We start from the raw sequence: 25,899 nt of genomic DNA, 5'->3' as shown, positions 1-25,899 counted from the left end.
GAAAAAGTCCATGTAAACAGAGACAATGATGCTCTTTTATTAAATTTTGCAAAATCTAACCACAACTGAAGGGGAAAATATTAAGCATCCCAGAGAGTTTCAAATGAAGCTCAAATATTCACTTTGAATGAGAAGCACATCATATTTGACATAAAGTGTAGCCAAAATTACACAGAGTAAAATATAAAATACAATTATTAATGTTGGAGACAAGGAATATATAAATATAAATAAGATTTGGGAACAGTAGATCTTATTGTGAGGTTAGGCAATGAGGAGGAGGACAAACAGAATGAAGGTTATAAAAAGGGATTTTAATGAATAAGGCTTATTTTCTTAAGATGAAGAAGTAGAATTAGACTTCTTTTTAGAAGCAATGAATGCTAATGTTGTAACAGCAAAATATGTAATGGCAGCACTGATAAGAGGAATTGGGGCAGTTGTCACCTGTGCAGGGGAGACATCTGGAGAATATCAAATTGTGTGGATTATGGCAGAAAGGTTGAATGTACAAGGCAAAGAGGGAAGAAGTAGTTTACCAAGACAGCAGAGTGAATGCAATAGGATGCAAAATAGAAAAGGAGGGAAGAGCATACAAAAGACAACAAAATCTGGAGTGTAGCATATTGTGGAAGATGCTACCATAACACTCAGTTATTGAAGCTTACTCCCAAGTAAGTGTGCACAAGACTGCAGCCTGAAGTAGGTAAGTGAAAAGGTCAGGCATATCCACAAGTCAGTTCTCATTGCATATTGAGTTACATTTTAATTTCCAAAATTTGCTTCTCGGTACTTCCACTTTTTTCAGTTACATATTGTCCAATACAGTATATTACTTCCTTCAAGATGGTGTGAAGTTCAGATATAAAATAAAATGTCTCACAGTAGTAATGACTATTGTGTGTGTGGGGGGGGTCATTAGTTAAATTTTATTCTCCATTCATAAGCATAAATGTCAAGTAGCTGCCAACTTCAACGAAGAGTCCAAGATGATTTTCATATATGAGCACCGTTGACTTTTTCTTTACTATCTGTGAAATCCATTTCAAAGTGATTGAAAGCTGGATTGTCAGTTCCTTCATCTGTCACAGGGAATGGTTTCCAGTTTAAAACTTTGATTTTCTCATCCTGGAAAAAAAATAGTATTTTACTTTGAGGAGTAAAGCTTTCGTTATAAATATATAATGATTTATGTCCTTCCTATGCTTCCAGGGTGTTTTACAAAAACGTAATAAAATGCAGCAACCAAAATAAAATATAATAAATTACACTACGTTAAAATAACAGTACGTTTTAAATCTTGAGAAAATAGAAGGATCTTTGTCGTCACCCATTATGGATGAAAGTTGCTGTATAGCTGCCCTTCCCTTTCCATTGCTTTAGAAACACTGGTACAAATAACATAAAATAGGGTTGCCCTATTTCTAGAAGTTAAATTCAGGACACAAAAGCTGAGCTTTTTTTAGGCAAACAATCTATTTTCCTAAATTCCACCCGGACACTATTTTCACCTGGCATAACAGTTGTGAGAAAAGATGACATAATAATAGACTCTTTGCATGAGCTTTAAGATATATGACCGCTAGAGAGAGCTATTTCTCTGTTTTAATTCTGTTGGTGGATTAGACAAGGAAGCCTAGTAGATTTATTTGCAACAAAAAGCATTGCACAAAAGTACTGTTAGCAAAACTTGTTTGACAGGTTCTACCTTCCCAAAGGGTTATGTTACAGATCATTCTTTAGCAGCTTTGGTTCCTTGTGTAATTCTGATATACCATTTTACACTAAAGCAAGAATATTCTCATAAGAAAGATATTTCTGTACCACACTGCCACAGCTGTTTCTTTAATAATATACATATTTAGACACATGGATTGGCCTAGGAGCATCTCATGTTGCCTGCACCATTGTTAAAACTAACAATGGTTTGAGCCTGATCAGTGTCTTTGATGGAAAAACACTGGAGCCCCATACAACACCTGTTTATGATTACAGTAAATAAATATATTTGAAGAATCTTCAATATTTTTACCAACTAAACTTTTGACAGACTCACTAGATAGGGTATAAATTTCTTGCATGTGGTTTGATATCTCTTCCAAATTTTGTATAATCATGGCAATAAACTCCTTACATAATCTTCTATATGACATACGCATTTTGGTGGTTTTTTGTTTTGATTTATTTTCAGCTACACAGGAAAATTATGGCCATATATAAGCTCATCCTTTGTATTTCTTCCTTATATGTTTTTGTAGTGGGCCACATGACAATTTCCTGCATTGCTACTGTCTAATGATATACTGTGTACAGGTGTTCACTTCATGGACACATGACAAAGCAAAAATGGCCTTTTCTTGCTTCTCCAGATGTCTAGCAGTACTGTTTGGTTCACTGTGCTGCTGACAACTTGCTCACTACATGATTACAGCTAACACAGGAATATTTTTACAAATATAAACACAGTACGACATGAACTCCACACTTCAAGGTCTTCCCAGGTTTCACAAAGAATATTTCCTGGGAGGGCAACAAGTCTCCCTCTCTGATGGCAGGAAAATATTATTTTGGATCTGATTTTTCAGGACTCCTCCATATGGCTGTGGAAAAAGTCTGTAGCCAGTACAAAAAGAGGTCATCTTGGGGTCATGCCAGGACACTGTGGATCTGCAAGGTCCAATGCCCTTCCATTCCCTTGACAGTGGGGGACAAACTGAGGCAGTTTAATTCCTTCCCATTAATGAATAGAAGCAATAGGAGGGGAAAATGCAGCTTCATGGTCAGGGCTCCCCTGACACTTGAGGCAGACCCCAAAATGGCAGTCTTCTACCCATGAGGGGAGAAGAAATGAGGGAAGATCTACATCAAGAACAAGGGGGGAAGAAAGATCAACATCTGGAATCAACTGCCCCAGTCGATTCTGCTTGTGGATTTTCTGCTTGCCCCATAGGTGGTCTGGCCTTGATAATGGTAGTGCACATACTTAGCATGCAAAATGTCCCAAGTTGAATCTTTGTTGCCTTCAGATATGGCTGAGAAACAATTCTGAGCTAGATGAACCAGCCTCAGACTTGGCATAAGACAGCTCCCTCTATTTCTAAATATGCACACTTTCCACTCAGTCACAGGGAGTGCAGCTGGGCACAGGAAAGGGTACTTTGTTTGCCTTTGGTTATCCCCCTCTCCCACCTTTGTATTACTCTGCATGTAAATAAAAATACCACATGAAAATCAATACATATAATGTTGAAATATCCAAATTACATCATGTATCTGATACAGAAAACACCTGCTTATGAACATTCATGGCACAGTATATTTGCTGATCTATATAAGACTGTCAGTGGGACTGTCAGTAAAATGTTGCAATGTTAAGTCCTCCTGGTTCTGGGTTCGAGCTAGGTAACCAGCCATGGTTACTTCATTGTGTTCCATTCCATTCCCCTTCCCACCACATGCTTTTAGTGAAGTTCATTCATGCATGATGGCTACCATGTGGGAACAATGATACACCCTCAAGAAAATCCCCAAATATCCCTCCCCACTTACTAGGATAAAATGTAGATCCTAATAAACATGGATCTTTTACTGCCCAAGAAGAATGAAATAGAAAACTAAACTTACTTGTTTAGGTTTCAAAAATGAGAAATTAGACAAAAAGTCCTCTTTGGTGAGCATGAATTTCCGATCCACGGTCTGCCGTAATCCTCCTGAAAAACATCCAATTAGTAGTTGTTATTATTATTACTTTAATTTATTACCCATACTTCACCCTAAGCTCCCAGTGCAGGTTACAGCAATTTAAAATGCAACATTAAAAATAATTTACAAAAGGTAGAACCACAAAAATAGAGTGGTCCTGAAAATCTCAGCCAGGATAAAGAGGCTCATCCAAAGCACAGAGATTATTACAAATAATGTTTCTGAAGGGAAGAACCATATATGCTGCCTTGAGCTCCTTGGAGGAAAGCTAGGATAGAAATAAAATTAATAAATTATAAATAAAATTAATTTATTCTTGAAATATATATATACCTTGGCTTTCTGTTTAAAACAGGGACATCCAATGTGATTTACATGAATAAAACAGTAACTTTAAAAGTTGTAAACACTAACAGGTAACAAAAAACAGCAACATAACAGATTAGGCAAGAACCAAATCAAGAGTAATGGCTAGCTGAAACAAGGATTGTCAGAGAATTCTGATGAAAACAAACTGGAGTGGAAATTGCCAATGTTCGCTTATGCAGAAAATAAATAAATCCATCAAAAATTATCAGCATTTGCTGCTGTTGTTTCTTTTAGTCCACAAAAGACTTGTAATTACATATTTTTCCTCTATTTGCATTGCTTTTCCTTTGCACTGAAATTAATGGAGTGGAATACTGAAATGACAATGTAACTTAATTTACCCAATTTCACTGTAACAATGAAACAAATAATGCAGTTTTGGGTGAAAGATGAACTGCAGAACAACAGAAACAGTGTTGCATATGACAAATACAGAGCAAATGGAAAAATGAGGCCTTCTTCCATCCCTAGCTGAATCAGAAAGGTCTGTCATCTGCCAGCCTGCTTGGTTGCTATGCTACCTGCAGAGAAATGAAGTATCCTTCTGTGCCACGATGGAAACTCAGCAAGTGGACAAAAGGGCGATGAGGCATTCTACCTTTGTCAGTCCACTTGGTAGAATGCCTTCTTTTTAGCTAATTGAAGGAGCTGTTTATATAGAGATGTGAGAGTTCAATTTCTTTTAGAAAATAATCTTTACTTCAATAAAATCACAACCAATTAACAAACCTGTCGAAAGGCTGACAACTATTCCCACAGCAACTGTGACCAGGGTTCCAATTGTGCTAAAGTACAGATAAGATAAGGAATACCAATAATCTGCAATGGCAGGTCTGCAGGGGGGAAACAGATAGATATATTGTTATTTTTCTACAATGTAAATCTAAAAATGGAAACTGATACATATTCCTTATTTAATTTAAATATTGTTTTTAAGAGGTTTTCAAACAGTGATAAATAATTCAAATTAAACAACAACAATATCCAATAATCAAAACTGAACATCCAGAGAAAGACTTCAGTCAAAACCTAGCAACTGAATACATTTTTGATCCAACAGGCTTTATCCAACTGGATAAATGGGTCTTTACTATGCGTGTCCACTTGTTAGGGTTTTAGTCTTGTTTTAAATGTATTTGTTGTATTTGCGTTTTTAACAGTTTTTAATTATCTTTTTTTCATTATTGATGATGATAAGCGCTCTTAAGGTTTACCATATATATATGTGATAAATTCAGTAGTAACACATGAAAACTAAAGCTCAGCATTTTCTGTGTGTGCAAAACAAAGTCCTTATTCGCCTCCCAACCATGCAAACAGAAAAAAAACATCTAATGTGATTGCATTTTGATCAGACGCTATTGGGCAAAGAACAGTAACATTTGTCAGCAACAAATAACATTTGACAGATCTACTATTTACCTCTCATTAGCTTGAGTTTCTAAGGAGCTATTCCAGTAGTTTTCTGTGCCTAAGATGCTTATGTTGCAGCCTACCGTTGAAAGATTTAATGGCATGGCAGTACTGGGAAGCGGAGGGTAAATCTGAGCTCCAATTCCAACCCAAAGGGAAGCTGTGAATCCTCCCATGAGACCTACAAATGCACCCTATAAAACAGAAAGATCAATCTTATTCAAACTTTAAAGAAAAGGGAAAGATGAGGGAAATAAAAGCAACCCGCATGCTCCATTTTTTTTTTTCAAAACACAGGAAAGAAATCCACTTAGGGTTAAACTACATATTCTGTTAGTCACACATTTAGGGCTGTAGACACCTAAGAAGAATAATAATAATAATAATAATAATAATAATAATAATAATAATAATAATAATTTATTTGTACCCACCCATCTGGCTGGGTCTCCTCAGCCACTCTGGGCGGCTTCCAACATAGATTAAAAATACATTAAAATGTCACGCATTAAAAACTTCCCTGAACAGGGCTGCCTTCAGATGTCTTCTAAATGTCAGGTAGTTGTTTATCCCTTTGACATCTGATGGGAGGGCGTTCCACAGAGCAGCCGCCACTACTGAGAAGGCCCTCTGCCTGGTTCGATGTAGCTTTGCTTCTCGGTGCTGGACCTCAGCATCCGGGCAGAACGATGGGGGTGGAGATGCTCCTTCAGGTATACTGGGCCAAGGCGATCCTTCATATGTGATACAGGTTTTTCAGGCTAAATGCAGATATTGTTAGCCTGACATTTGTCAAGCTTATGTGTTCCCTTTGTTCTGGCTTGCTTGATTGCTTGCTCATGTGTGTGTGTTTACAATTTAAATTCATTTTGCATTTCACCATAGGGACCTTTTGGGATCAAAAAGGTTGCATAGAAAATAAATACATATATTCATCTATACAAGCATACATACAACAGACTGCTCTTCTGTCTTAAATAAAATACAGGAAGAACACTTACCACGGGATTGGCAAAAGGACAAAGGATGCCCAAAGAAAACAGTCCTAGGAGAGGTCCACCAACCATGCCAAATATACTGAGAGCTGCCTGAGGAAAGAGTAAAACTAGAAATATCAGTCCTCAAAAACAGTGCTGCTGAGCATTAAGAAAATGAAAACCAATGTTTAGCTTCCTTGTAATCACTTTCTAGACATCCTGAATAAATACTATCGCTGACATATGCAGGTGATAGTAACAGGTTAAGCATTGCTTCAAGAAGGCATAGCTGATAACAGAGAAACGGAAGTGACAGGCGATGCTTAACTTTCCTTAGCCACCATTGGTGCCAAAAGCCATTTAAGGGACATGTGATTTAGAGCAGTGGAAATTACACGTAGGGAAAGCATTCTTGCCAAGTGCCCCTTTGCCTCTTTCTATCAAGCTCTCCTGAAAGTTTTTGTTTACATTTTTTTAAAAAAATGAATGAATGAATGAATGAAATAAACTGAAGATGAAAACATACTCAAGAGTGTTACAGTAGATTGAAAGTAACATAAGCTTGAACATTATCATTAAACTTACTGTTCCAAAACATTGCAAAAAATACCCATTTTTATACTGTACAAATCTGTTCGGTTGGGTATGTGCATTCTTTTGTAATAAATCAGCTTAATCATAGTAACTATGGACTAATTTTTCTAAATCCATTCGAATATAATAGGAGATTCAAAAGGGGCTTTTAAAAGCCAATCTACTACTATTTTATAGTTTGTCCTTTTATCATAATGTCCCACTGATTTCAATATCCGCTTTTTACAGCATTCATGGATTTTGATACATTGGCCCACCAGTATGAAATGAAAAGTAGCGTGCTCTAGACTGAATATAAGTTTGCAATCTTAAAACAAGTTAGCTGCAGTCCTCCATTTTCTTATATTACTTGATCTAATTTAAGGCTTTTGCCAAAGTAAGCAGTTTGGAGTATAAAGAATAAAACTTAATCCATTGGTTTGTCCTGTTCTTCCAGTCAATGTGAACTGAGGAATTATTAATTGCCTACCTGTAACAAACCTCCTAGAAGAGATGCCAAGGCAGCCATCGCAATACACACTCCACCATATAACAGACCTAAATGAGTGATACATACAGAAATGTCAAATGACACCTATAGAATTCTGCACCTACAATCCATGAACCGTGAATTTAGTTTGCACCCATTAAAAACTATAGAAGTGTTGCACAAGATTTATAGAGCGCTTGCTGCAGGTTTTGCCCTGTGGGTTTTGTTTCACTGACTCTTGATAGCAAATCAACGGTAGATAACAAAACAGCTAGGATTATATCTAGGAATAATCACAATCCACAAAAGATCATGTTCTTGCTTGCTTTGGGAAAAAATCACATAAAAACATTTCAAAACCTACAAAGCGACACCACTGGAAATTAAGTTTTTGAAATACTAGTCCTTACAAAGTAAATTAGAGTATTAGTAGTTAAGTTCACAACATGAATCATTTACATTCCTCATCTAATCCTCTAAGGAGATTGCTGTCTATAGATGAGTTCACTGTCCTCAAATGATTTATAAATGCTTGATATTTTCATGATTCACTATCCACCATCGCACAGCTATAATTTGCAGTCAGGGAGTGACAGCCATGCACTAATGCTGCAGTGAGGCAAACTAGTAGTTTGTGCTAGCCACACATTCATCTATATGAGCTACTGTGCCCACTGGAAACAAGCAACAACATTCCAAAAGTTCAGGAATGTTAGATATAATCCTGGTGTACTAATGCTGCCTTTACATATCACATCCATATTATACTTCATGCCCATTGCAATCTCCTGTTGGTACTGCTGCTGCAGTTGTTAGTAGCAGCAGCAACAGCAGTAGTAATACTAATAATAGTATATTAGTTATTTGGTATTACTAGAGCACCATCAATGTCCACAGAGCTTTACAAGATGCAAGAGTACAGGCCTGTACCCCAAAAATCTAACAATGGCAGCCCTAGGAATAATGATGTTTGGGGACCGTTTTCTGAATGTGTCATGGTAACAAGGGGTTCTGCATCCTGCAGATTCATAGCCCCTTCAACATGCCATGCTCCTGGGACGTCATGCCACACCACCACTGATATAATGCTGGCAACAGGTAATTCACGCTGGCCTTCGGGTGACATAGGTGTTGTCCCATCAACAGACCTCATCTTTGCTGACAGAGCAGCACATACACCACTTCCTACGGCCAGTGGCAGAGCTTCATGTTCCAGCACTGGGGGTGGAGAGCAGGTGGGGGCAGGGCTGGTGCACATCCTTGGGGCAGGGTGCGATGCCCGCAGGGGCAGGGCACCCAGCGAGGGTGGGGAGCAGCCACAATGGCACCCTGGGGATCGCGCTGCTGGGGGCAGGGCACTCCCCCCCCCACTCCTCTTCCTCCGCCAGTGCCCACGGCCCCTAAGATGGCACCGACAGATGCACCATTGAGCAAAATGGCACTTATTTCTGAGCAGAGGGGGGCACTAAGCCAAGAGGGTGCCATAGGGGGCGCTGCAACAATGACTGAGAACAGAAGGTAGGGGTGCACCAAATTTTGGCATTGCACAAGGCACCGCTGAAATTTCAAAGCCCAAAGTCTGCCACTGTTCTGAGCAAATATGCATAGTGTTGTACTGTAAATTACTAAATTTCAGCATTGGATATCTGCTTGCAAGCCCTGCTTGCTTAATTTTCTGATTGTACACCAATTGTACTATATTTAATAGGTGATATGAATAGGCTTGTGTTCCTGCTTAATAGCAAGAAGCAAGATAATTCTGTAAGACAGTTGATAATACAACCTTGATTATTCTAATAGTTCATTTAAATAAATTTATTTAATTATATTTAAAAGTTACCTATAAAAACATGTTAGAGTAATATAATGTTAACTTTATCAACATTAATGGAAACTATAAATGCCATAATATCTGAGAAGAAAATAAAGACTTGGCTCCTGAAGCTTGAAAAGATAAAGACTTACTCATCCCCATAGAAATCCAAGATAATTTCTTTTCAGTGGGTGATCTGAGGTAAGGTTTAATGAGGTCTTCTACAGTCACAGCAGCTAAAGCATTGATGCTAGAGGACACTGTACTAAGGAAGATTAAATATAGTACATTTTAATTTTGTACCTGCTCAGAATAGTGTTTCACTAGCACATTAATAACTAGCAGAATAATGAAGCAGTGAATGTGATCTACAAGTGGTATCAGGAGAGGCTATAACTACAAAACTTTGTTTCTGAGTGGTATCATAAGTTTCAGTGGAATCTCAGTAAGGCAATTCTTAAGCAGATAAAACAGCTTTATTTCTCTGCAAATCCTATATCATCAACTTTTGCCTTATTAACAGTAACAGATCAGCAGTAATATACTCTCAGTGCTCACATCCACACTGAGTAAAATAAGCTCTCTCCAACTGAAATAGGCTCCCATCAATTAACCCCATATTAAGCGCTTTTAGAAAGAAAAAGAAAAAAAGGTGCCAGTAATCACCATTACAGTAAGTAAGTGCCATACAGTTAACATTTGGGGAAGGTGACAGTACTGTGTACCCTTGAGCACTCCCAGAAAAAAGCACTGCCTATATTTATATGTATTTATTTACTTAGAGAAAATCCAGCTATGTTAGGTGGGGCTTACTTCCAAATGTGAGTATACAGGATTGTAGCCGATATATCTCTCCCAGAGCATTCCCTTATTATCAGGGAAGTGGGTAGAAGATTGAAGCCTATATTGATTAATCCACTGATTAAATTTATAAAGGTTACTGTAGTCATCTGAATTCATTAAGAACATTTCTCCCTTACTCCAATGGATTCAGGATTAATTTACCTTAATGTTCCACTATAGGCACTAGCCACAAAAAGTCCTGGCACACCTGGAAAATCACGTAGAATATCCAATACCAAATATGGCATGAGCTGAAAAAAGCAATATACATATAAATTATAAAATTATTTCAATTTTGTTATAGAATCATTTCAGTTTTGTTGTCTTCCCCTCATTTTTGTAACTTTCACTATCTTCATTCTTTATCATTTCTCTAAGCTTAAATACATATACAATTTAAATCTTTTTTCCCAGCACAAGAAGTTAGGTACAAAATTGCAATTGGAACCTAGAATAGCATTCATTCATGTATTGAATTATGCAAGATCTTTTGAGGACACTGGCTCCAAATATGTAATGCCATTCTTTCTTCAGGGCTGGCCCTACCATAAGGCAGAGTGAGGCAACTGCCTAAGGCAGCAAATGGTAGGGAGAAGCAGCAGCTACCTATTTCTCCTGAGCCTCTTGGCCATTCCTTTCTGTCAGAAATCGGAACTGTGTGCCAAATAACAAAACCAACCTGCTCCTTTCAGGTGTGCTGAAGGACATTATCCCATTGCTATTGTTGTAGTAAGATTTACCTGCCAATTCAATCAGTTCGTTTACTTGGAGTAGGGGGAACAGGGGCAAATATTTTTTTCTCTTTGCCTCAGGCAGCAAAATGTATTTGGCTGGCCCTGCCCTTCTTTCCAATGAGTGGTCTTGTGACTTCACTTAGTAAGCCCATGTACTCAATATCACATCTCAGTGCCAAACCAAAAACTACAATGCTAATACAGTACAGTACAGTACTTTCTAAAGTATATATGTATGATAATATTCTATATGTATTAGAAAGTTAAATACGAAACCTGGTCTGGTGCTGAAACACATTTTGCTGTCCAAGGGTCACAATCCTTATAAATGGAGTACATTGCTAATCCAGATAACACTGCACATGCAAGAATTGCCCATAGTCCCAAGAGGTTTATATAAAGAGATCTATGAGGAAATAACAACATTTTTAATCTTGGGAAGTACCTGGTAAATCACAGTTATAGTATTGTGTAATTGTGTGCTGCACTTTACCTGAACTCGCTTCCTCTTTGGCAGCCAAAGAAAATAGAACCTTAGTTAGGTTACAATGTACTTACTGGTTTATTTAGCTAAAAAGGCAATGGAAAACATTCAACCATGTGTGTGTTTGTGTAAAGGTAAAGGTAAAGGTACCCCTGCCCGTACGGGCCAGTCTTGACAGACTCTGGGGTTGTGCGCCCATCTCACTTAAGAGGCCAGGGGCCAGCGCTGTCCGGAGACACTTCCGGGTCACGTGGCCAGCGTGACATCGCTGCTCTGGTGAGCCAGAGCCGCACACGGAAACACCGTTTACCTTCCCGCTGGTAAGCGGTCCCTATTTATCTACTTGCACCCGGAGGTGCTTTCGAACTGCTAGGTTGGCAGGCGCTGGGACCGAGCAGGGGGAGCGCACCCCGCCGCAGGGATTCGAACCGCCGACCTTTCGATCGGCAAGTCCTAGGCGCTGAGGCTTTAACCCACAGCGCCACCTGCGTCCCAGTGTGTTTGTGTACATGTCGCTAAAACAAGCTGTCACATGTCACTTGGAGGCGCTCCCGCTTGCCATTGCTGCTCTGATATCACTGCATGTTCATAGAGATATTGGCTTTGTTATTGAGAACAGGGCTCTCCTGCCTCTTCTTTCCTATGCCAACTCCCAGTGCGCCTGCCCCCAGTAGCTACTCATGAAGATCAAGAGACCCCTGGGACAGGGTGCAAAAGGAAATGGGTGGGGATTGGGAATGTAAGTGCCTTCCATTCATTCAAGAGTACATTTAAAGCAAAGCCTCTATTTACTGAGCCTCGCCTCTGAAAATCCCATTCATGCCTTGCTCTGATTGCTGAGCAGACACCACATACTGCCTACACATTTTCACGCCTACACATTTTCACAATAACTACGATAGCTAAACTGCTTGGGTCCAATACACTGAATTATTGTTGTTCTTTGTCATTTCTATTTCTAAGATCAACCAGGATCAACTTTCTATCTTTCAGTGGTGTTGCATCCCTTCCTGTAGTTTCCAGAAACCAGCGACTGTTTTTAATCAAACTAGTATAAATTGCTAGCATTCTCGTCTGAGTACAGTTGGCAGGCTTTGCTTATGGTATTTTAAGATACGGGAAGTCCTGACAGCTTTTATCTAAAAGTGTTATTCTAAGCAAGTATGTGAAGAATGTCATTTCTGTGAAGCAACAAAAGCAACTTTTCCCTTACTGTTACCATGGCACTAGTCGTGATCCAGCATTGACTGACCCTGATCCTACCTAAACAAATTAAAAGGTGAAATTGACTTGGCCTGGTCTTATTGCATTTAGCTTCTTGTAACATTCTTCAATAGCAAGGCAATATTGGAAGTCAAAAGCATCGTTCTTTTTTGGTATCTATACACCCATTTTTTCACATATTAGTATAATTCCAACTCCCTTGGCCTTCGCACCCCTCCCTAAATATGATCTAGAGGTACCTTCCAAAACAATGGGAGCTGTAGGGCAGGTGGAAATTGCTGAAAACTGCTCCCTCCCTGTTCAACTGATAGATGGAAGCCTTACCATTAGCAATACCATAGGATACAGCCCTAAGGAAATCAGTTGGTAATTAGTGCTAATTATTATTGATGTTGTCGCGGATGCAATGGTAAGTAACCTTTGATGTAATAATTAGGATGGAGTTGTCCATATAATAAACCAAGATTCATTATTGCATGGCTCTGCGCAGGAGTAAGCTGTATTTGTAAATGTTCAAGTATTTATACCATTTACAATTTTAAAAAAGACACAAAGCTACAAACTGCTATAATTTACCCTAATCTAATTGTTCATGTGTATTTGCTTTTGACAAGGTTCACAAAATAGAAAACAGGTCATTTATATCTTTTATGACTAGATTTTTTAAACCCATAATATCAAGAATGCAATTTAAAATTGAAACGTTTTGCAAAGAACAGATTATGCCAGTCGGTCAAAATAATGAACTTACAGCTTTGCTTGGAATAGGGTTTTGCAGGCAATGTATCGTTGAACTTGAGACTGGTTGATTCCATATATTCCAAGCCAGGTGAAAGTCCCACCTACAATAATTGTCCAGAATGTATGCCTTTGCAAAGGATCAGGGTTAAAACTAAATTAAAGGGAGGGAAATAAAACTGTGAAAAAATGGTCTTTAGACTCTTTCCATGTTCTCATTCAATTTATACACAAGTTCTCAAGCAAATTGAAAAAATAACAATGGTTAAATATTAAACTCAACTAATTACAAAATAACACACACACACAATATTTGAAATACATAATTCAAGATGCAATAGTTCCTTATGAATAAGAGCATTGGTTGTATCATGGTGGCTTTGGACTGGTGTAGTGTTGTCATACGTCAGAAGCAGTGACTGGGCGGAAATCAGGGAAAGAAAAAAAAAAGCTCAACAACTTTTGAGTGATTCTCCTTTCAGCACTAGGTCATTGAAGGTGGCAGGGAATGTTGACCCAGCCAAGATCATGCCCATACCTGATGAGTTTGCGTGGGAGATGTTTAAGTGAGATGGCATCCCCCAAGTGCCACCTTGGGCTTCTTTGGCAAACTTGCTAGTCACAGGAGCAATGATCCCTCCTGGACCAGCACAATCCCCATCCCGTCTTTCAGTGACCTGGTGCTGGAAGGAGAAATGCCACATGGCTGTAGTGCTCCCTTTCACTGTCACTTTTTCCTGCCACTGCCTACCTCAGCCACTCTCATAAGCTTGGGGACGACTACCTGGAAGGAACTCAAGAGGTACTTGTGGAGCAATCAGTAGGCACCTTGCCAGGCCTGTGGCCAGCTAGATATAGCCAGGATGGGCAAGGGTTCAAAGCACAGCTGCAAGGAACATACATCTTAAGACTGCTGCAGCTGAAGTGAAAACTGCTCTGGAATCAACATGGAGTCCAAGATGTAGAGGATACAAGATAATGTATATAAAGTGTCTGTCGCAATGAGTCACTGAGAAGTCGCCTATTCTAGACCTCAAATTACTTGGAAGAAGTAAGTCAACTGACACTACACTGATGCAATGGTGGTGGTGCAGAAGGTGGATTGCTCTGCTACCACAGAGTAAGCTCAGAAATGAAGTCAATCCTATGCTCAGTCATTCAAATAAGTCTCTCTTCCATCTGTGTTTGGATGAAATGTCAAGGCTGCTGCTTTATCAGCCACAGTTCCCTGCTCATCAGCAGAAATGTACAGGCTTAGTTAGCAGTGTTGGTTAGATAGTGATAATGCTAGTTCACCACACTGCATCCAGTATGGCCTGTTCAAGATTTTCCCTGACTCAATGTAGATTTTTTAAACAATTTTTTCAATCTAAGGTTTTGGCACAAGCACATTCATTTTTAAGGGTAATACAAAATTATAGCAGTTCTCAAACAAACCTTAAAGCTTCTTAGAAATGAAGAAATGACCCCTTTCTGCAAAGTGAATAACTATCTATATTGTTTATGTTGCACAAAAAACTCTACTTTTTTATTCATGAATGCTTTATAACTAATAACCTTACCCTATATACCTAGAATAAATGACACTGATTACAGTGATGCATAAGTTAAATAATATATTTAAGGTTTAGTTGCAAAATTCTGCTGTAATACTGTAGCTGAAACAAATAAAAAACTTACTCCCAGAAATTTAATCTTCCTCCATGGTAGGAATCATTTAGAATTGGTTCAATGCCATGTTGAACAACCACAGCACGTATAATCACAGATGTAAAACCTGCTACCATGATTCCAACTTGAAAAACATCCGTCCAAACTACTGCTTTTAGACCACCCTATGTGGAGAAAAACAGATAGATTAATATACAACCCAGATTACTTCTTTGTCAAAAAAATGTATCAGAAGAGAAGAGAAGGGAACCCCCACCCCAGCCCTGGAGAATTAATGTTCTGAAGGACCTAACAAGATCAATGCACTTCTCTAACCAAGCCATTCCACTGCTGTGGAGACAACACAGCATCACCAGCTTTGCTGCACTCAGAGGCAGCACTACTAACAGAGCCTCTCCTACCACTTGTAAGGCCTTGGGTGGCACTCTTTTAGGTACTTGTGTTCCAGCCATTCAAGACTTTGGGTCTGGTACTAAAACTTTAAATTGGTCCTAACAGCTCATGAGCAGCCAGTGCAGCACTTTCAGGACACATGACACATGATCCCATAGGGCTCACTCACTCACCAATCCTTCTGCATTTGGTGTGGCTTTGAAACTGTCTCCAAGGCCAGCCCCTTGTAGAGCACATTGCAGTAGTCTGGATGGGGAGTCACTACAGAATGGACTACTGAGTGAACTAGCTTAAACTGGGCATAAGCACTCCTGCCCACTGAAGCCACCTGAGAGTCCAGTGGCAGGTTGGAATCCAGGAGTACTGCCAGACTACGAACCTCTTCCTTCAGGAGAAGAGCAACCCCTCCAGAAAAAGGTTGTCCACCTAATACTCAGATATGAGAACTGCCCACTCATAGCACCTCTGTCTTGTCAGGGTTCAGCCCATCCCGGCTTCCAGGCACCGGTGCAAGACCTTTGCAGTGTTATATAAAATAATTTTATGGGGTACAAATAGTTTTATGAAAATTTGCATTCGATTTTTAAAATATTTATATGCAATAATAAAATGAATTTTAAACATACCAGTGTGCAATAGAAGGTACAGACTACTCCTGTTGCAACCACTGCACCCCACAGGTCAAATCCTGTAACTAGAAAAGAAAATATAAAGTGTAAAGGAATGAAGTTTTTTTTTAATGGTAGATGTTTATTTTGGTGTTTGAACAGTAGATACAAAGAGCACCGGAAATAATTCTTAGTGGTAATTAGTTACAATTTGGCCTTTGATCGATTCTTCCATACAGGCTTGTTTGGAATTATGCCCATAAAACAACTGTCAGGGAACTGCTATCAGGAGAGCAGGTGGTGGAAGGGCTCACAGAGGTTAGGAGAGACTCGGCAGCAGAGGAGGGAACCAGCAGGGGGAGAGAAGGAGCTCCAAGGCAAAGTGAGTCGGAGGGATGGCTCAGAGAGACTTCCAGCGAAAACAGTGGGGAAGTTTCAGGACCTCCTATAGGGACACCCACCCCTCGCCGGAAACTGTCGCGCCGAGAATCCCGAAGACGCGTTTCCGTTAAGGAGCTTCTACGTTGGAAGCGCTTCCGCAAACGCCCACTGTCGGATTCTGCCAGCGATTGAGGGAGTCATGTTTAAGGGGCTCCGCTATAGACAGAGCATTGATAACCAGGCCAAACTCTGAGGGACTAAGCTTTACGCACAAGCAGCTCATCATTCCATCACAACAACTCTGCACAACAGATGCTATTGACTATGTTAACTAAATAGAACCTGCACACAGAGGCAACAATATCTGATCCTCTCAATAAACAACAATTAAATGACACCAATATCATGCTCAGCTCATTAGCTGCCAGAGGTAGTTGGCTTGCTTTTGCTGGAAACAAAATTATAGGGTGGATGGACTTTGCTCTGCTCCACCAAGGCAATTCTAATTTGACCTGTAAGGGTGCAGTTTATGGCTTGCCAGATGTTTGATAATCGTCCTGATTTGTAGCCTACCAAGACTCCCTGTGTAGGGGCCAGAACCATGGTCCCAAGACATGTCCCAAAGCTGCCATGCTGCCATAGAAGTTGCCGTCCGAAACATCTTGAAAGCACCAAGCTAGGGAAAGCTGGTCTAAAGATGCATGATATATAAATCTTTCTGAAACTAAGAAGGTCATAGACTGGTGATTGACTGGATGGGAGACTTTCTGAGAATACTGTGTGGTTGTCCTTCAGTTTCATCATGGAAGAAAGACAGGTTATGCATGTAATGAATAAAATTCAATAAATTGAACATAAAAAATGGCTGCCTTGGTGATTTGAGTTGTGAACCCTTGCTGCAAAGATATACTTAACAAATAGTTTCATAGATATAGTTTTAACTGTTTGGCTTATATTTATTGGTTTAATTCTTATTATTATATTGATTTTATTGTTTTAATATGACTACTGCCCTTCTTGATGGATCTAGTCTAGAAATGCAGTGAGTAAATCAAGAAATATAAAAATTTGAATTAACCATCCATGTATATTTTTCAAGAAATAACTATACCACATAGTTTATGCATTCCCCTCTTTAAAATCCACATGAAACCATCATTCCACAATATTTAGGGTCCATTAAGCCTAGAATATTTACAACATTATGTTGCATGGTAATGAAAGCAGACGTTAGCCAGAAGTTACTTCTCAAAGCATAGCTGCTGTTCTGATGCTGGAATTTTAGATGGACAAACCTTTGCTGAAGTCAGCAGAAATATACAAAGGTTTCATAATAGGTCTTGCTTTATACAATAATTGATAACAGATGTTAAAGAATAAGCTCTGTTACCATAAATTCATTTATTCATCTTACCTTGATTTAATGCCAACGCTGGGGCATAAATGACAATTCCAGTGTATAAAATCTGGAACAGAGGATACAGACACAAACAAAACATTTTAAAGATCATCCCATTTTATTGCTAAAAACAAAACGTTCATACAGGAGCAGTTTCACTTTTTAAACAATTTTTAACACTCTCAAATACTTCACTTTCCTTTCTCTAAAGATGCAAAGCGATAAAAGCTTCAAGAAGTTTTTAAAAGACTTTGGAACTTTTAAGTTTCAGAGCTAGGCTTGTTTTATTTTGTTGTAGTTTACATTCTATTATTCCTAGTAACGGTGATGGGTGATTAGTAAATGTTGATTAGATATTGTTATTTTTTTACTTTGTTTCAATGTACATTAATAAGAATTTGGGTTAGGTTGATGACAGCTAAATAAACTCTTCAGGGGGTCAATGAACTTAGACGTTTGGGAAACTGGATGACTAGGAGACTGAGGGTTGCAGGTTCTGTAACAGAGGGGTTCCATAGTAGTTCCACTCCTCTCTTCAGGATCACTATCAGACAGCAGATACCCATTCAGCCCCATGTCATTCATGCTGTGAATGTCCCACAGGCTTCTGTTCTATCACCAATGCTATTCCATGTTTGCTTATTTAATAGCATTCCTATACCACTTAATCATCAAAACCTCTGGACAATTTACATAAAATATACATTAAAATTATGGGACGCAGGTGGCGCTGTGGGTTAAAGCCTCAGCGCCTAGTGCTTGCCGATCGAAAGGTCGGCGGTTCGAATCCCTGCGGCGGGGTGCGCTCCCGCTGCTCGGTCCCAGCGCCTGCCAACCTAGCAGTTCGAAAGCACCTCCGGGTGCAAGTAGATAAATAGGGACCGCTTACCAGCGGGAAGGTAAACGGCGTTTCCGTGTGCGGCTCTGGCTCTGGCCAGAGCAGCGATGTCACGCTGGCCACGTGACCCGGAAGTGTCTCCGGACAGCGCTGGCCCCTGGCCTCTTAAGTGAGATGGGCGCACAACCCCAGAGTCTGTCAAGACTGGCCCGTACGGGCAGGGGTACCTTTACCTTTACCTTTATACATTAAAATTACCAAAAAAAGTCAGGTGCTAAAAACAAGTTAACCAAAACCTTTTAATATTGGAATAAAACCAGCAGTTTTAAAATATAATACATAATACAATGCAATATATTAAAATTTATTATAATATTACAAATTAAAATTTACATGTCTGAGTAGACTAACTTAAACAAAAATGTTTTTAGCAAGTGCTGAACAGAGTACAGTGGTACCTTACTTCTCGAACGCAATCTGTTCTGGAAGTCCCTTCGACTTCCAAAACGTTTGAAAACCTTCTGATTGGTGCAGGTGCCCTGGAAACAATAGCCGACAGCTGCATCAGACATCCGATTTCCGAAAAATGTTCAAAAACCAGATCACTCACTTCTGGGTTTTTGGCGTTTGGGAGCCGAAATGTTTGAGTACCAAGGCATTGAAGAACCAAGGTTCCACTGTACAACAAAAGTACCTGCCTAATATCAATGGGCAAGGAGTTTCAAAGAATAGGTGCTGCCATCACAAATTATCAATTCCTTACAGGTGCAGAACAAATATTATGTGACATTTGCAGAAGTGCCAGATCTGCAGACTGAGGCACCTTGTGCGTGATATACAGTCGTACCTTGGAAGTCGAATGGAATCCGTTCCGGAAGTCCGTTCAACTTCCAGAACATTCAAAAACCAAAGTGTGGCTTCTGATTCCATTCAGAAGCTGTGGAAACCCCGCTGGACATTCGGCTTCCAAAAGAATGTTCGAAAACTGGAACAGTCACTTCCAGGTTTCGATCATTCGGGAGCCAAAATGTTTGAGAACTAGGCTGTTTGAAAACCAAGGTACGACTGTATAAATGAAATAAGAATATTTTACACTGTAGCATAGAATTGTAGAGTTGAAAGGGACCCTGAGGGTCATCTAGTCCAACCTCCTGCAATGCAGAAATCCTGCCCACAGCTACCCCTGGGCAGTGGCGGACCTGGCTGCATGGGCACCCGGAACGGTGGCCATGCCGTGCACCCGGGGGTGTGTGCAATCCTCCGTGTGGGTGGGGGCGGGGCAATCCTCTGCATGCGGCTGCAGCGGCGCGATCCTCCGGGGCAGTGGGGCGAGCCCCCGCGGTGTGCCTTTTTGTCACCCCCCTCAGAGATGGCACCCTATGCCCCTGACCCTGGGTGGGCTTGAACCACCAACCTTCTGGTTAACAGCCAGACGCACTGACCCATTGTGCCACTGGGGCGCATGTTCAGTTCAGAGTTCCTTTGACAGTTCCTTAAATATTTATGTCTTGTAATGAGTTACAACACTCTCAGTGATTTCAGTGGGGCAAGGATTACCCCAGTATGTTCCTGCCTCATTGTAGTTAATATAAATAACTATACTGAAGCTTGTTCACAATCTCACAACTGAAGCTTCTAATGTCAAGCTTATATTACAGCTACTAGATAAAACATGCTTCATATACGCTAGGCTAAATAACAATGGATGGCATTCAAACAAGTTTTACTCAGAGTAAACCTACTGAAATTAATGAATATGACTAGGTTAAGTTGTGGAACGTCTTCCCCACAGAGGTATGTTTGTAATGTTCACTATTCGGTTTTCATTGAATGCTGAAGATGCATCTCTTTCTATCTTTTTAGCCTGGCCTTTGATACTTGAGATGTCTGTTTTCAGGACCCATCCTATTCCTATGCCTGTAATTTGTTTTATTTGTTTTTAATTTATGAATTTTACGTTGTTGTTGTTGTTGTTGTTGTAGTAACATGCCCTGGCACTCACTGGTGAAGGGCAGATAATAAACTTAAGAAGCAGTAGTAGTAACAGTGATTTCAGTGGGTCTACTCCTCCAAGTAAAACTTAATTGAATACCACCCAATTAGTTTGATTTATACATTTCTTAATATCTGAGGTTTCTAAATCAATGTCCTTACCGTAAGTATAATGAAAAGAATTGTCCCACACAGGCGGAGGTATTTATTAAATCGAAGTTCTAAATACTGTAAAAGTAAATACATAAAACAGTAATGAACAATTTTTATGTAGTCGTGAAAGAACAGTTCATTTCACATTGAAGAAGATTATATTAATCTGGAGGAGAAAGGGGTTGATTTTCCATTTATTATTTGATTGCTCAGGTCGTAGTCAACTTTCCTTATTTTCTTTTGCCTGCTACTGCAACTACCGTATTTTTCACTCCATAGAACGCACCCGACCATAGGACGCACCTTGTTTTAGAGGGGGAGAACAAGAAAGAAAATTCTCCCCCTCTCTGCTCAGCGCCCCTTCAGCGAAGCGGCAGGAGAAACGTTGACCCTTCCATTTCTCCTCCCGCTTTGCTGAAGGGGAGCTGCGCAGCTCTCCCTCTCTCCTGGAGCCAGGAGAGTCTTGCTCTCCCGGCTTCAGCAAAAGGAACCTGGAGCCTTCGGAGCGCAGCACGAGTTCCCGCTGCGCTCCGAAGGCTTCAGGCAGCTATCTCTGAAGCCTGGAGAGCGAGAGGGGTCGGTGCGCACAGACCCCTCTCGCTCTCCAGGCTTCAGCGAAAGCAACGCAAAGCCTCCAGAGCGCGGAGGGAGCTCTCCCTCTGCGCTTCGGAGGCTTCGCATTGCTATCGCTGAAGCCAAGGAGCCTGCGTTCGCTCCATAGGATGCACACACATTTCCCCTTAATTTTTGGAGGGGAAAAAGTGCGTCCTATAGAGCGAAAAATACGGTATATATTTATTTTGTATGTATTTATTTAAAGATTTATAGACTACATTTTCATATAAAATATCACAAGGCAGCATACAGCCTAAAATACACAGTAAAACCAAATTAAAAATGTGAAAGACATCAGTAAAAGCTGGTTGGCAAATAATCTCAGGTATGAAAGTCCTATTTAAATCATTCTCTTTTTACAAAAAACAAAAACAAAAACCTAAGCATGAGCAGGGATGATTTTTGACAGATAGTATGATGGGATGATGGGAGTTATAGTTCAGCACCAGCTGGAGGGATAAAAGTTCCCCACACCTGCTCAGTTGGGAGAGGCTGTGAAAGCTCTGAATCGGCATTTGAATGCAGTAGTATATTAGATGAAGGCAAATAAACTGTGCTCAACAGAGGCTCCTTGAGTGGGTGGTTCTCATGTCTAGAAGATAACTTAAGTTACCTGTTCTGGATGAGGTTCCACTCTCTCTCTCTTAAGGAGCAAGTGTGTGGCTTGGTGGTACTCCTTGATGTATCCTTGTATGGTTGTAGCTGCTGAGCCACTCAAAGCTGATGGAAGGCACTAACGCTGCTTGTTGTTTCCCCAGACTACAAAACTGCTCCTTAAGGGTGCAGTCTTTCACCTCTCCAATTCCCAGACAAGGAGACGTGGCCCAAAGAGACCACGATGGATTCAACTTCAGCTTATTGTCCCTCATCCAGCCCACCACTGCATCCAGGCACACATCCAGAATCTGCACACCTTCTCCTGACTCAGATGTTACAGAGAAACAGAATTGTGTACCATCAGCATACTGATGACAATTCACTCCAAATCTCATAATGACTTCTCCAAATGGCTTCATATAGCGTAGGGTACAAAAATAAGCCCTATAGCAAAAATGATCAAGCTGCTATGGGGCTAAGAAATCATCACTTAAAATTGGAAATGGTCTCAGAGATAGGTGCACTGTTTTACAGTGGGTTTGCTCCTAACTCCCATTACCTGAGTGAGAGAGGTTTGGGAGTGGTAGTGGTGGCAGGGCATGGGCTGGTTGTCTTTAGTTGACGGCAATAAGATTTGTACGTTGGCAAATGTTTGCACGAACATGTACCTATATGTGCAGCCTAATTCATAAACCAGGCACTTGGATTTAACTAGTTTACCACAAGAACCGGGCAAACAGATCTACAAATACTGTATTGTTTTGGGATTTTCATTGATTTTTCCTTCGGCTGCTTTCTACATGAAGATTTCAGAAGACTCTTTAAAGCTAATGTTTTCCAAATGGAGGGCTGAAAAGTGGGGCTACAAGACGGAAAGTCTTTATGCATTTGTTGTGCCCTGTCCCCATTGTGTAAGTGTGTTTGTGTGTGTGTGTATTACAATGCAGAAACGAAATGTAAATTTACTATTTTTAACCAGTTAACATTTATTGATGTTTTAAGTGTGTTTTCATGGATGCCCTTTGCTGATTTTATATGCATTTGTTGCATGCTGCCTTGATTTGTTTGTGCGTGCAGGTTGTAAATAAGATATTAAAATATAATGGATGATCCGAAGAGCAGAATTGGAGGTCCTGACTGCGAAGGAACTCTATTAACCCTGAAAGCAACCTCGGGAGGTTCAGCAGCTTCGCGGGAGTCCCCTCCTCCTACCTCGTAGGTGCTGGTGATGCCCAGGCGGTAGAAGACGGGCACGAAGACCTCGGCGCTCAGGATGACCACCAGCGCGTAGGTGATGGCGAAGACGCTGAACCTGGCCCCGAAGCGGTACACCTCCGACGGGGTGCCCAGCACCGTCACGGCCGACATGAAGCTGGCCGTCAGCGACAGCGCCACCGGCAAGGCCGACATGCTGCGGCCCCCCATCAGGAACTCCTGCGAGCTCTTCTGCCCGCCGCCCGCGAAGGCGTAGTACACGCCGATGGCCGCCGAGATGAGCAGCATGGCCCCGAAGACCACGTAGTCCCACGTGCCGAAGCCCCCGACGGCTTGGCAGCCGCTCATGGCGCCCGGAATGCCGGCGCTGACAAACAGGAGGAAAGCGCCCACGGAGAAGAAGGGCTGGTGCCTTCAGGAAGGACGGCGCTTCTCTTCGGCGAAGCTCGCCGGGACGGAGGCGGCCGTCTGCTGCCTGGGGCAACTCTGCGGCGCAACTCTCTCTCCCTCAGCGCGGGAGATGATGGGCAGGCGGGCTCCTCGGGCGCGCTTCCTCTTCCCCAGGCGCCCCCGCAGTTCGCTCGCTCGCTCGCTCGCTCTCAGCACGTGCCCTTTGGCGCGGGAAGCGCTTCTGCTGCTTCTCCGCACCCGCAAGCGCCCACCGGAGCCTCCCGGTTGCCCACGAAGACCTCCGGCTTTTCTTATCCGCTCCTGTTTTTCATCACCCTCTTCCCTTCTTTTATTCCTACCCCGCACCTTCCTTTCCGCTCTCCCTCCCCTTTCTAGTAATTCCCTTCTTCTTCTTCTTCTTCTTCTTCCCTCACGCGCCTCCGCGTCTTCGCTCCTCTCAGAGGAGTCTCTTGGAGCGAGAGGCGCCGTCCAGCGCTGCTGCTAATGCTGCTGCTTCTCCTCTCAGCGCAGCCGGTGAACGGAATGCTCGTCTCTCTTTCTTCGCCCAGCGCCGCGGGAAAGCTTGCCTCGTCTCCGGTCTCGTCGCCTGCCTTGCGCGGGAGTTCAGCGGCGAGGTACAGCTCCCGTCTCTCTCTGCCTCGAGACGGAGCCACAGGCGAGGGGATGCCTCGTTTCAGCACCACCAGCGAATCGGCCAGAGGCAGCGCGAGAGGGAGAGCGCACGAGACAAGACGCAGGTAGGCTTGGGCGACAGAGCAGCAAAAGTGGCGAGAGCTGAAAGCAGCCCCGCCTCCCGCAACTGGAGGAGGGAGAGCCCCGCCCCGAGGAAGAGTGGTGACTGGTGGATTCGCCTTAAAGGAAGTAATTGTCCTGAATTCAGAGGGGAGCCTCCCTTCGTTATTCAAATCAAAACGCCTCAGTTCCCATAATCAAGGGCTTAATTCCAGCAGAGGCTGAAGGTCCACTCTTGAAATAGTTGCACAATGGGAAGGCATGAGATACTGAGTCCCAACGACACAAAGACTGGGTGTGCCAGCCTAGCTGTGACCGTGATGAGCCCTTGTGAATGAAACTTGCTTGTCTCACCTGATTGACACATGGGTGGCATATCTGCTTTTAGTGCATGCTTACTCATACTTTTATGCAAAGCAGCTAATATATCCCAACACCTCCACTTCCCGCTTTATGCACTGGAAGAAGTCGTAGCTAAGATGCCGCAGGGAACATTATTATTTATTAAATTTCTGTACCACCCTTCATCTGAGAATCACAGGTGATTTATAATGCAAAAGCACAAAAATACATAACATAGTAAGAAACAAAAACAATAACCCCACTCACACACAGTTTTAAAGGCCATCAATTGTTTAATTAGCCAAAGGCCTGAGGGAAGAGGAATGTTTTGCCTGACATCTCAAGATATGTAACAAAGGCGCCAGGCAACCCCTTTGGGTAGAGCATTTCACATTTCTGAGCCGCCACAGAAAAGGCCCGCACTACCTGGAAAAGCTCTGCTGGATGGCACAATGAGGATGCAATGGAGGCAGCAAAGTATGCCTTCTTTGCTGGCTTCACTGTAACTAGATAGGCTTAATGATGAGCCCTCACCAATGTTTGATTGCATTCAACTGGAGTTTTCCATCTCCTGGCTTGTTTCCTCACCCCAAGCTGTGGAATATACCAGGGAGCCAAAGAGGTTCACTGAAGTGGGAGAGGGCAGTCAGGGGCAATCGTGTCAAACCATTTGCATATTCCAGAGGTCAGAACCAGTCATAACAACTGGAAAACCCCCAGAGCCAGCTAGAAACCCATTGGACCCATCAGCTTCTGAGGGTGGAGCATCTTAATAGGTCTCCCACCACTGCAGAAGGGGAAAAGGACTGAAAGCTTAACTCTCAACAGGAAGTAATTTGACTGTGATAAGGGACTGATGTCATTATCTCCCACTTTCAGATCACCCTTTTCCTGCCCAGTTGAAAAAAAAAGGCCCAGAGTGTGGCCTGTCACATGCATTGAATGTTGGGATAGCCCCATGGTCGTCATGGCTGTCATAAAATCCTGATACAGATAGGTAGCCGTGTTGGTCTGCCATAGTCAAAACAAAAAAATTCCTTCCAGTAGCACCTTAAAGACCAACTAAGTTAGTTCTTGGTATGAGCTTTCGTGTGCATGCACACTTCTTCAGATACACTGAAACAGAAGTTTCCAGACCCTTCTATATAGTGAGAAGGTGGGGAGGGGTATTACTCAGAAGGGTGGTGGGAAT

At 41.6% G+C, this 25,899-nt stretch overlaps 1 protein-coding gene across 1 annotated transcript; it reads right to left on the bottom strand.

Moving 5' to 3' along the window:
• Nucleotides 1–16: 16 nt before the first annotated feature.
• LOC307224792 (sodium-coupled monocarboxylate transporter 1-like) lies at nucleotides 17–24,395 on the bottom strand. Its single transcript, XM_079991925.1, has 15 exons — nucleotides 23,220–24,395; nucleotides 20,805–20,870; nucleotides 17,828–17,879; nucleotides 16,051–16,118; nucleotides 15,041–15,195; nucleotides 13,374–13,514; nucleotides 11,191–11,320; nucleotides 10,343–10,431; nucleotides 9,490–9,602; nucleotides 7,525–7,592; nucleotides 6,486–6,572; nucleotides 5,494–5,678; nucleotides 4,801–4,904; nucleotides 3,625–3,710; nucleotides 17–1,128 (listed from the first exon to the last, which is right to left on the bottom strand). Exons 1-15 carry the CDS (start codon nucleotides 23,568–23,570, stop codon nucleotides 997–999), a joined length of 1,827 nt encoding a protein of 608 aa, XP_079848051.1. The 5' UTR covers nucleotides 23,571–24,395; the 3' UTR covers nucleotides 17–996.
• Between the last annotated feature and the right edge of the window lie 1,504 nt (nucleotides 24,396–25,899).

This window comes from Podarcis cretensis, assembly GCF_951804945.1.
Source record: "Podarcis cretensis genome assembly, chromosome: 10".
Lineage (NCBI taxonomy): Eukaryota > Metazoa > Chordata > Lepidosauria > Squamata > Lacertidae > Podarcis > Podarcis cretensis.
This window is presented reverse-complemented; position numbering and strand designations above follow the sequence as displayed.

Bases quoted from the DNA above. Each gene is read 5' to 3' on its own strand.
- LOC307224792 (XM_079991925.1), bottom strand. From the start codon at position 23,570: ATGAGCGGCTGCCAAGCCGTCGGGGGCTTCGGCACGTGGGACTACGTG. The intron at 11,321-13,373 runs GTAAGTTCATTA...ATTTCCTCATAG, and splicing joins ACCCTATTCCAAGCAAAGCT to ATCTCTTTATATAAACCTCT. The intron at 9,603-10,342 runs GTAAATTAATCC...AATCTTCCTTAG, and splicing joins GCCTATAGTGGAACATTAAG to TACAGTGTCCTCTAGCATCA.